Genomic DNA, 12,896 nt, shown 5'->3' with positions numbered 1-12,896 from the left:
TGTTAATAGCAAATCATATCTTAATATTAATAATCTGACTCCAAGTAGTTTAATTAACACTATGTGCAACGAATTGTTTGAGTTTGTGCTGAATTCGTGCAAGAATGATCAAATAGAATGAATCAAATGAGGCTTTAATAGCACTGTAAATGTATGCAATTATTACAAGGTAATAATTATAACAAGGTAAGAAAGCTACCTTCAGTGTTAGATGGTAGACAGAGAGAGAGAAAGAGAGGGAGAGAGAGAGTGAGAGAGATTAAACAAAGACCACATGACCCGTTTACTGTACTCTCAAAACAACACCCTCTGACCACGACACAAAGAAAAGAAAAGAGAAATAGCTATCCCTGCATTCTGCTTTTATATCCCACTACAACCACAGTATTTAAATTGGGAGCTGTTTGCAATTCATCCTGTCAATACTATACTGATGACACCACAGTGACCTTCCTGAGAACTTGTAAAACATCCCAGAGGGCTCACAGACTGTCCCATCAGGGGAAGGGTCATTTGAAGATAAGAGGGCAGCATTGATGACTATTGTCCCATCGGCGGAAGGGTCATTTGAAGATACGGGGGCAGCATTGATGGCTCCCCCTTCAAGGCCAATCAACGAGGCATTGATAAGGAATTAGAAGGACTAAATACATATAAATAATGTACTTATAACTGTGCCATTGCTTGAAATGCTAGTTTTGCTAGCTTTGATCTTCACAATGTAAGATGAAAGAATAAGATTACATTTATTCAATAATCATATTCACCCTTGAATACCCCTGTCTTGGGCTTTGTAAACTCTTGCCAGGCCCATTGAGAGATGATCTGTACTCAAGAGGTCATTAAAGGAATTTAGATATGATGTTCTAACCTACAGTTTTTTTCTTTACCTCAGCACTGGGAGTGTCAAGTGAAATAAAGCCTTTGTAAGCTCATTTCTCCAGGGACACTCCAGGAAACTCTGCACTACTCGCTTTAGAAATCTAAGGGTAGAGCTAGAGAAGATCAAGGTCCATTATAGTATGTCTATGCTCATGCAGTAGGCATATTCAAAGAAATATTTTAAGATTAACACAAGTTATTTACACAGAGAACAATGAGTGATTATGGTGATGAGATATTACAACTGCCAATAGGAAATGGATGGCTTAGGATTTTATTTAAGAATGATGATATACAGATATATAAGCATGTTGAACATAGTACTGTACACACGTCAACATTTTGTTAAAGTCCCTCTGATTACACTCATTATAATGCACCTACCTGTAATGGAAATGACATTTTCTGAAGATTCAATCTGATGTTATAGGCGATGTTAACTACTGTCATATCTATGTATTGAGATGTGTGGTTCGTCCCCTCTGTTCCTCCTCCCTGTCTCTCTTCTCTGTCAGATGTGGACAGTATTCATATCCTGTATCAATTATGCAAGCACTCCGACAAGTCAGGGGAGAGACACAACTCCGCCAAATGACATGGTAATTACATAGTACAAAAGCCTTCAATGTATTCAGGTCATTTCTCCCAGTGTGGGTTATTTTCCATCCTGTTTTCTGTGGCAGTGAATCTCAGGTTATTACAGAGGGAGAGAGAAGGCATTTTGGAAAAGGAGCGAAGCATTTGATTTTCTACCATGGCACTTGGTCTTGTAGTTTGAAAAGGGTCAAAGTCGTGGGTGTCTCACTTTCTCTCTCTCAAAGCAGGCACCTCCAGTAATAAAATGTGTATTACATTAGGGCTTTGGGGATCAGGGAAGGATTCCAAATGTGATTACACTTCATCAAAGAAACCTCATATTCTACTTTTCAATTGATTCACTTTAGCTGTCAGTCAGGGAGCAGGTAGTTTGTCATTAAAGCAGGGGAACTCTACCTCCACCAGGTGTTAGGCACACTATATCCTTTGACTCAAGAAAATTACAGTCTCATAAAATTGCACTACACCCCCAAACCCTAGCTCTCATACAGTACGTCTAAAGCAATTAAATCAGAGTCCCTAAAGCAAGTGAAGGTGGCCACACAATACTAAGAACAAAGTAATGTAGATACAGTTCCTGGGAGCTGTTCAGAGAAAGGCCTTTATGCTATTATTAAACTTTTTAATGGCTTGTTGGGGGGAAAAAAGTGTTACAGGTATTTAGGCTCCTCTGCCTAATGTGGGAGAGGGTGTTTTGAAGGTGAATTATGAAGCTGGTATGACTATTGACAGATACCTCCTAGTCATTACCGCAGGTGAAAATAATTACTTTTTTTCTTTGGAACCTCCATTAATTTTGCTAAAATGGCACAGCAAGCGATGCCCCGCAAAGGCACCTTTAAAGCCTTGGGGAGAAAATGAACAGATAAATACAAATTGATATTCTCCACAAACTCCACAACCAGGCACTGTTGTAGTAGTAGGATGTGTGTCCAATCTGGCTTATAAGAGCCTTTTGTAAGCCCCCAAGAGGGACTACATTGTGAGAATCAAGGATCCATGCACTTTTAACAACTATAACATGTCTCTCTAGGGAACGAAAAGCATGTAATTCCTGGGTATTGTACAAGTACAATACCCAGGAATTTTGATGCTGATAGGATCCTTCCAAAGTGTCAATTCTTCCCTGTGGGCAATAGTTTATAACTGTACTGTTGCTACAAACACCAATACGATGGCCCAAGTTCCTCCTAATACTTAAAAAAACATCAATATTGAGTCCTGATGAATCTTGATGATAAATTGACAAGTCAGATGGGCTCTTTATTTGAGCTTTGTCATTGTTGCTTGATGCTTGAAAGACTCCTGTCTGGTAATCTCAATACCATTACATGTTACGGTGGATATCTGTAACATTTATTCCATTTTATCTTGAGAGATCTGATAAAGAAGATGAGCTCTTAAACAAGTTAAAAAGTATGCTGATTAAGTTCCCAGGAATTAAATTCCCAAGAAACCTGGAGCCAGTTTTCCTTGCATGAAAATTAAGCAGTGATTACGACTGCCCAAGCAGGCCCCAAATAACACACAGATATATGTGTGTGTGTATATATAAATGTGTTATTTGGGGCCTATATATATATATACACTCACCGGCCACTTTATTAGGTACACCTGTTCAACTGCTCGTTAACACAAATATCTAATGGTGTGGGGGATATTTTCTTGGCACACTTTGGGCCCCTTAGTACCAATTGAGCATCGTTTAAACGCCATAGCCTACCTGAGTATTGTTGCTGACCATGTCCATCCCTTTATGACCAGAGTGTACCCATCCTCTGATGGCTACTTCCAGCAGGATAACGCGCCATGTCACAAAGCTCAAATCATCTCAAACTGGTTTCTTGAACATGACAATGAGTTCACTGTACTCCAATGGCCTCAACAGTCACCAGATCTCAATCCAATAGAGCACCGTTGGGATGTGGTGGAACAGGAGATTCGCATCATGGATGTGCAGCCGACAAATCTGCAGCAATGATGCTATCATGTCAATATGGACCAAAATCTCTGAGGAATGTTTCCAGCACCTTGTTGAATCTATGCCACAAAGAATTAAGGCAGTTCTGAAGGCAAAAGGGGGTCTAACCCGGTACTAGTAAGGTGTACCTAATGAAGTAGCCGGTGAGTGTATATCGTAATCCACACAGTGTGTAATTGATTCCTATGCAAATCAGAGACCCTATAAAAACAAAGATATTAAAGATATTATTATTACAATTTTAGTATATTAAATACAATTTAAATACAATTGAAGTGGAGTCATTTTAGTATGCTTTAATATACTTAAGTATATTTAAACTCAAGTATAGTTTAATTTTTTTGTTTGCTTGGGATTTATTTATTAAAAAATCCAGTGAAAACCAATGCGAGTGTTTAGCTCAAGTCATTGACAGGGACTCAACATATGTACTGTATGAAAAGCTTTAGGTACAGTAGAATCTCTGTATTTTTTCCCATAGAACTATGAAGACAGGTCTCTCATGAGCCTGAATCAATAACCCCTCTCTTGATATAGCACCCAGAGGAGCCATCACAGTTTTTACTGTGTATCTTGATGTGCGATGAGTACAGATAGAGACATGCACAATTAAAGTGACAGAGTTTGAGGTTACGATCCTACCGCGATGAGCGATAGCCCTCACACCCCCCGGCCAACCAGCCATACATGGTGGGCGAGGGGGAAAGGGTGGGAAAATCAATGCTAATCAGCTTCTCTGGAAGAGCTATTTCTGATTTTACACAGCCTTGCTGATGTGGAGGGATTTTTTTCCCTTTTTTATGTTATGGAGGGTGACACTAGTAGTCGAGGCCCCGAGATGGGAAATCAATAAGGATCCATGATTGTGAGGAATTATAGTTTTTTTCTTTAAACAGAGAAACTGAGTGAGGGTGGTAAATTATCTAGTCACATGACCAAAGTATTGTAAAACCCAGAAGACTGTGTGTGTGTATGTGTGTGTGTGTGTGTGTGTGTGTGTGTGTGTGTGTGTGTGTGTGTGTGTGTGTGTGTGTGCGTGCGTGCGTGCGTGCGTGTGTGCGTGCGTGCGTGTGTGTGTGTGTGTGTGTGTGTGCATCTGTGTGTGAGAGTGTGTGTGTTTTTCTATATTACAAAAATGTATATGCATAACAATGTCCCCATCAAATCACACAACATAGAGTTGTGAAGGTATGGGGGGTGGAGAACGGGAGGAAATTGCAGTGAGCACGCTGAATCATTCCAGCTCTTCCCTGCCTGATCCTGATTGAAATGCCAAAGGACAGCACTCAAGCCATCAGATGAAAAGAGCTCAGAATGGTGCATTAGAATTCCAATTTCGGCAAGCCCTCACCACCACCATCATCATCATCATCGTTGTTCACAAATGGACACTCATAGTGTGTGGCTGTTTTTTTTTTTTTTTTTTTTTTAAATCTTGGCATAAAAATGCAATTTTTATGTCTGGAAGATTTTGATAGTTATATGACAGATTGGTTGACAGTGAAGGAGGACATATTTAATGTCTGCTTGCCTAAAACATGTTAAAAAATAAGAATAAAATAAATAAACACGGATAAGCTCTTATGATACTTTGTTTTATAAAAAATATGAACTTAGAGACATACAATTGTTACTGCAATATTTAACATGACTTCATTTTCAAAAGTTATGTTTTGTAATAAATAAGCTTGACACAGCAGTTAATACTCAAGAGAGGTTGAGTTTTAAATACTTTAAATAGACGTCACTACAAATACTGTTAGAGCAACAGAAAGACAATTACATCATAGCAAATTACAGTGGACAAAATGTTGGACATTCATGCACAAAAGCTATCATGAGCCTTCGGTGTACAGAACCAAAGCAAATAAGGCATACAGTAGTCTTTTCAGCTGCAATGTAAAAGTAAAAATAAGATAACAATGAATGGAATCACATTTTCCATCCAGTTAAGTCATTGGTTCAAGTCACAAAAGTGTCCTGAGCCACAAAGTACAAAAAGGTAATTTCTTCAAGTAATGGTGATGTTAAGACAGCGGAGTCCACTTTAGGAAAAAGAATAAAACATTAAGAGGTACAAGGTCCTTCTATATCACAAATGATGGTGCTTTGTTTTTTGTTGTTATTATTGTAAAGTTCTCCTTTGGACTTCTAAGAGTCGTCATCTGTTTTGATGACGTGGAACAGAGTGACATTAAACAACACCTGGTGTCCATTATTCCAAGCATAGAGCGCCCTCTCTCTGGCATTGTAGTCGAGCATGGAGATATGAAAATACTGGTTGTGGAAGGGAATGTCGGTGTACTCATACGTAGAGGTCTTGGTAGAGTAGGAGTAGTAGACCTTAGCACCAGTCAGATGGGAGTTGGTGATGTAGAGTGTTCCACAGATCATAAAGGATTCCCCCGCGTTCCTCTTGGAGTATTCCGTGTTCCACGTCTTCAGAACCTCCAGAGTATCTGGGTTAATCTGGGCGATGACGATATTTCCCGCATTCTGATTGGTCGCGTACACCACCCACATGCCCAGTTCGTCTGCCATGACGTCAATGTCGGAGTAGCCGCCCCACGTGTAGGGGTACATGTTATGGAAGCCAGCATACTCCAGAGCCCGCTGGGCCAGCACGACACCCATCTCGAAGCTATACTTGACGATGATGTTGCTCTGGTACTTGTTGTAGTAGAGCGAGCCATTGTACACCACATGGTTGGTCCCCTCCCATTTAAAGGGGAGGTTGTAGGTTCGAGACACCACACCAGCAACAAAGTCTGTCATAGTTTTGTACTCACGCACAATCTTGCTGTTGGTGTAGCTGTCCATGCACCAAACCTATATCAAGAGAGATGGATAGCGAGAATTAGTTTAAAGCACAAGCTGATAAACATCCCACTGAACACAAACAAAAGCAATCATGAAAATACATGTTATGAAAAGGTCACCTTTTCCCACCATATCCTTTATGAATATTATGTATGAACCACTTCCCTGGCCTTATAAATCAAAGGGAATTATTCTCTGCATGAGGGAAGCAATTAAATTTCCCCGCCTTTAAAAATACTCTATGAAAACCAACACCATGATATTGGTCATGACAATCTTTTGATTATCGTTATAAATCCTCCCTACTCTGAAAACACAACAAATATGTTCTACACACCCCCGGATAGCACAAACACCCCTTCCCTGCTCCTATTACTCACCCTGTTGTTTCTTGACGATGCTTGTGGATCAGTCATCCATGCCCCAAAACGAGTTCCAGATGTCTTTATTGTTACAGGTCCAGTGATTTTCATTAATTTCCCACATGCTGATAATAAAGAAATGCAGCGATAAGATGTACAGTTTTTTTCTCCTTTCTAACTAGATTTCTCAAGCCAATTTCATGCCTGTGCCACCAGAGATTTCCCCCTATGCTGTGAATATTAAAATTACGATAGCAGAGCAATGTACAGTTTAAGCCAAAAGCGTTAATATGATATGGCCTACTGCATGGTGTGGCTATTGACTACATGATGACTATATGACGTTTACTTACAGAATAAGACATATAACATTAGGCAGTTAGAGTATAATATACAGCATGATTTCCCCACCTTTACAGAAAGATTTAGTCTATAATTGAGTCTGTTATGATGTCTTGACATTCCCATAGTGTGCCTCCTAATAGCATAGTCACCGTGTTAACGCTACTTGCAGTCTACCTCTTATAGCGTGGCATGCTACTTTAGCTTACTCTACTCACTGAGTTTGCCCATGCAGTTGCGGAGCCTGCTGTCCAGCCGCAGTACTCTCTGATAGAGCTCATCGTAGTCATAGGCCCCAATCTCCTCCTGGATGGCCGTCAGCACGGCCGACAGGTTCCTGATCTCCTCCTTGAACTGAGAGATGATCGCCGCATCTGTCTTGTACTGCTCCAGCACAGGGATCAGGGGCTGTAGCTCATCCATCTTCTCCTTAAGCTCCTGGAGACAGAGGAAGGGAGGGAGGGAGGGAGAGAGAGATGACAGAAACAAAATGGCCTGGATTAGTGTGATGGCCAGGGGCAGACACACTTAAGACACCTCCTCTGAGGTGATAAGAGGCCATAGGGATGAGATTGGGGAAGAGTGGAAATAAAGAGTGATGATATTAAAGTCAAATAGAGGGAATAGAATAGTTTTAAGAATGATCTCAGATATTTGATTGAACCCTCATTTCCATGTATTTATGGCACAGAGTAATGGTCTGGGCTGTACCTGAAAGTTTCTGGCCATGACAGTCTTCCTGTTGTCTTCTATCTGTCTGAACTTGGTCCGGAGGCCTTTCATCTGGTTCTCCATTTTCATGACATACTGGAAATCCCTCTGAGTGCGCAGATTCAGAACCTCGATAGACTGGGACATGTTCTGGACCTGATCCACGAATACAAATACAAATACACTGTGGGATGAATCCTAATGTGAGACTAAGCCTGCTTAACTGGAATATTTACGCAACTCTCCCATTACTTTAAAATAAATGCATGAATTAGGCAAAGTCCAGATAACAAATAAGTACCTAAAGTCAATAGTTAGCATGCACAATATGATTATTTGAACATATGGAACTGAATCTGAAGTCAATGAGTAATAAATGAAAGATAGATTATGATTAATGTTTGTTATTTTAATATGAAAATAATATACATAATACATAATAAAAACAGGTATTAATGACTGTCTTCAATCACTCACATGCTGCGGTACAGTATATTAATCTACAGTAATGTATGTTAGATAAAACTTCAATGCTCTGAAGGAAGAAACAGTGCCACCGTATTTCAACATTCTCTCACACTGAGCAGCTATCTGTTGACTGGAAGTCGAGTGGCCCTCTGTGGCTCAGTTGGTAGAGCACGGTGCTAACAATGCTAAGGTTGTGGGTTTGATTCCTGCTGGGACCATATATACTGAAAAATGTATGCACTGCAATGTAAGTTGCTTTGGATAAAAGCATCAGCTAAACACAGTCCCTTCGCAGTGTAAGATGACTGTATAAAGCAACAGTTGTAAAACGATGGAGCAACATGACATCTAAGTGCTGCTAAATCAGTACCACAGGTGTCGTGAGTAGATCGTGGGGTGAGGGATCAGTGAATTCCTGGAAAGACCTACAACAATAGAGCAAGAGCAGCTGGGTCTGCAGACCCACTCCTTGATCTACGGTTTGGAAATGTGTGTGCCAGAGAGATAGAGAGAGAAAGAAAGAGAGATAAAATGTGTGGATGTGTTACCTTTTCCAGTAGCTGTCGGAGCTGTCTGCTCTTGGCGTCTCTGGAGCAGAGACTCTGTTCTGGTGCCACCACTGTACATATACAGCGGCCATCGGCATCCTGGGCAGAGCTGTACACCTGCCAACCCTCCTTAGGCCCAATGGTCTGCAGATATACACACACACACACACACACACACACACACACACACACACACACACACAAATTGGGAGTCCTCTTTTTGATAAATGGTCATGAATGTAAACCATTTCATAGTTTATCATATGCTGTACAGTAGTCTAGTGATAGCTGTTGGGGAAACATGATAGCATGTATTACATACTGTAGCTGTAAAAAATAAACTGATCATGCACAAGCAACAACAATTACTAATGCAGTAATATCTACAAAAGACGCTAATCCAGACATAGGTCGGTAGAGGTAACACTGCACTATTTTAACTGAAGTCAGATTCCCTGAGAAGATGATGTGACTCTTCACTGCCTTTTTTAATGCTGTTTCAGTTCAGAGAGATGAGATGAGAGAGAGAGAAGAGAGAGAGAGAGAGAGAGAGAGAGAGAGAGAGAGAGAGAGAGAGAGAGAGAGAGAGACACAATCACAGATGTCTGTGCAGAGTAAAACAGTGCTGGTCCACTAGGGACTGGGGATGGCTTCAGTGGATGGTATTTTGTGAGGATGATTAATGACTCGAGAGTGTATCTCTGTGAAACCAATGTAGCATTGTAGCAAATCCTCTTCTATCTAACTTACAGGGAGCTTTATATATAGATTGTAGTAAGTCTGAAAGGGCCATATTCTCAATGTTTATATATTTAATACTGTACTGTAGATCATTTAATGACCAGGACATGGGTGGTATCTGTTTTTCTGAACCATGTTTCAAGTATATGCTGGTTTGATGTACAGTTCACAAATTGTGACTCAATATGCAAAGCACATCATGTAGCTAAGCTACAGCATGAAACTGGCCACAAGCAAAATAAAAAACTCATTAACAGACATTGTGGGGTTGAAATCCACGCACGCACTCACATACACACACACACACACACACACACACACACACACACACACACACACACACACACACACACACTGTGTGTGACAAATCATCCACAAATATCACTCTTGTCCAAACTCCCTCTGCATTGTCTGAATATAGGATATTGAACACAGAACAAACACAGCAAGAAACCTGCATATATTTCCATTTTCATGGACAGCACTATCCATTTAAATGAATCAATCAAACTGTCTCAACAAAAGCTATAAGGTACTGGAAGCAACTGAAGTGGAATGCATATGCCTGTGCTGTAATTGATGATCATGTTCCTTAAATGAGTTAACATTTCTGCTCTAATGGTGGACAAGATGAAGTCGCGTGTGCACAACTCCATAACTGAATTGAGACAGACATTAAGTCAGCCACAGTTCAACATGACAAATGTTGACCTCCAAACACAAAAAAAAAAACTAGAACAACAACAACGCCTCACGTAGTGCTGCAAACAACAGTGGCAGAGAGGCTTTGGCTCAACACAGATTGGTGTGTGTGTTTGTGTGTGTGTGTGTGTGTGTGTGTGTGTGTGTGTGTGTGTGTGTGTGTGTGTGTGTGTGTGTGTGTGTGTGTGTATGTGTGTACGTGCGTGCGAGAGAGAGAGAGTGACAGAGCAAGTGAGAGAGAAGTGTGAGAAATTAATTTCATGTAGGCGTGGCACATCTCTGCCTCTTTTGACCCTGTGAATAGATGATTCTGCAGCAGCTTTTCACATTCTACTACGGCCTTCCTCTTACTCTGCCACACACACCATTATCCCTCACACTCTTGTCCTACAGAATGTGGTACAGTATGTCATCTAGTTGAACAAGCCAATGTGTCTGTCATAAGGACAATTAATGGATGATAATAGGTGAGCGATCAAAAATTATCTCTGATGTCAAGCCTTAGTGAGGTAGACAGCTTCAGGCCACAGTAAATTACATAGTTATGTGAGTGGAATATCGAGTGGTGGCACTTTACTGATGTTGGGTCATTTCACAATATCTACATGGACTAGTTAATCTTAAGTGGAACCCAGTGTTTCCAAGGTTCTGAGGACTCATATCTATCTACATAATAATGCACATAATAATAACAGGAGAATATGGAGAATGATGAAGGAAATGACTGACATGTGTGAATATTGTAATTATCATCTAGATAGTCATGTTTATGATGGGATTTGTAGTCTTTTTCTACCATACTGCCTACCATAGCAGGACTATGTGTTCTTGCCTGCTTTGTGTTGGAAGTCTATCGAGACAACAAGTCAACCTTGTACATAATTATAGCAAACTACAAAAAGCATTGGAGCCAATTGTCATGGCTCACTCCCTCACTTGGATTGTCAAAAAAGCGTAATTTTAAAAGTTAACATTCAAATAGTGCAATAGACGTGACTCTTTCATCTCATGTTCAAAAGAGCCTTTATATATAGTTAAGGAGGCTACAAAATGTAGAGTGTGAACAATTTTCACTCATAAAGTTTTTTTCTTTATTTCTTGTCCAGTGCTTCTGAGGACACAGCCCCACTGAGAACTGACATGGATTAGAACTAATGACTATGTTTACATGTTTGTTGTCATTGTGTTGTTGACTTTGTTTTTGTTGTCACATCGTTAGGCTTGTCATCTTTAATTCCGCACTGGTTCTGTTCTCCAGTGCTGACTCAGAGAGAGAGAGAGAGAGAGAGAGAGAGAGAGAGAGAGAGAGAGAGAGAGAGAGAGATAGAGAGAGAGAAAGAAAGAGAGAGAGAGAGAGAGAAAGAGAGAGAGAGAGAGGGAGAGGAAGAGAGAGAGATAGAGGTGGAGGGGGGTTCCTGTTTCGTGTGTGTGTGTGTGTGTGTGTGTGTGTGTGTGTGTGTGTGTGTGTGTGTGTGTGTGAGACTCATCCTATAGTTTATGAAAGTCTTTGCCAAGTTTCCCACAAACTGACACATTAATATCGCGTATTAGTGAATTAAATGTTAATGCTGGATTAAACAGACTGGGACGCAGAGCATTCTAGCAAGCCTCCCGAGGTCTGTGATACAATAACATCAAAGACAGTATTCTCTCAATTCAGTATAATTGGGGAACAAATGTCATATCTAAGAAATACACTCAAGGGACATAACACTCTCTTTTGATCTTCTCCACCTCTTTAATGTACCAACAAAGGCATTTTTTCTACCTGCCTTAAACGAATTACAGTATAACCTTGTGCCTGAAAGATTTCTGAAAGATGAAAAATATGTAGATTTTACACCACTATAACATACTATACACTATGACATAATAGCCTTGTAGTCAAGGTTGGTCTTGCGGCACAGTGTTACTATTCTTTTTCAGCGAAGTGTGTGTGTGTGTGTGTGTGTGTGTGTGTGTGTGTGTGTGTGTGTGTGTGTGTGTGTGTGTGTGTGTGTGTGTGTGTGGCTGTGTGCGTGCGTGCGTGCGTGCGTGCGTGCGTGCGTGCGTGCGTGCGTGCGTCGTGCGTGCGTGCGTGCATATGAGTATGTGTGCAGTCCCCCTTCCGATCAGTAATTAAGTCTCATTTCTCTCCAACCATCAATATGTCCTCCAGGTGTGTAAGATAATTAGTAAACATAAAATAGAAATTCATCCTAATTTTAATCAAGATGAATCTGTCAACGCTTTCGCAGCAGCAACGCAATTAAATGCCTGGCATATATTTAACCCTCCCAGGGATTCTTCTCAGGGAACTACTTGTATTTGATGTGAATGTATATCATCTGAAAGTGCACAGTAAATCATATCAAATTACACTGCATTGTTTCAAGATACCAGAGTTTCGCTCTGAATTGTCCTAATCAAATCAATGTTATGGGAAACATAATTGTTATCATCTCTGTATACTTACAGTAAGAGGTGATGTTAAATAATAGGATTAAGTAGCATATTTGAATGACATGATTGAATATGTTAGAATCACACTTGCTTAAAGGGGCAATCTGGGATTCAAACAATAACTAAATCATCTCCCTGCCACTTTTTTTTGGTAAACAGCTGAGGGATGGTGTTGCAGAAATGTAACCCCTCTCTCATTCATAGACGGATCTATGGATGCAAGGACTGGCCATCCATGTACAGTGTTTGTTTATAATTACATTTTTTACAAACAATGAAACAAAACAAGCTTACATGTTG

At 40.4% G+C, this 12,896-nt stretch overlaps 1 protein-coding gene across 1 annotated transcript in view; it reads right to left on the bottom strand.

The window, feature by feature from the left end:
• Positions 1 to 5,611: 5,611 nt before the first annotated feature.
• Positions 5,612 to 12,896, bottom strand: part of olfm3a (olfactomedin 3a) — a gene marked incomplete at both ends in the record, with an annotated part of 8,452 nt that continues 1,167 nt past the window's right edge. Inside the window, 5 exons of the mRNA XM_083681522.1 lie at positions 5,612 to 6,289; positions 6,661 to 6,767; positions 7,203 to 7,422; positions 7,696 to 7,851; positions 8,712 to 8,855. Coding sequence (XP_083537648.1) covers positions 5,612 to 6,289; positions 6,661 to 6,767; positions 7,203 to 7,422; positions 7,696 to 7,851; positions 8,712 to 8,855 — 1,305 coding nt within the window. The remainder of the gene's footprint in view (positions 6,290 to 6,660; positions 6,768 to 7,202; positions 7,423 to 7,695; positions 7,852 to 8,711; positions 8,856 to 12,896) is intronic.

Source organism: Argentina silus, assembly GCF_951799395.1.
Source record: "Argentina silus genome assembly, chromosome: 1".
In the NCBI taxonomy this organism is placed as follows: domain Eukaryota; kingdom Metazoa; phylum Chordata; class Actinopteri; order Argentiniformes; family Argentinidae; genus Argentina; species Argentina silus.
This window is presented reverse-complemented; position numbering and strand designations above follow the sequence as displayed.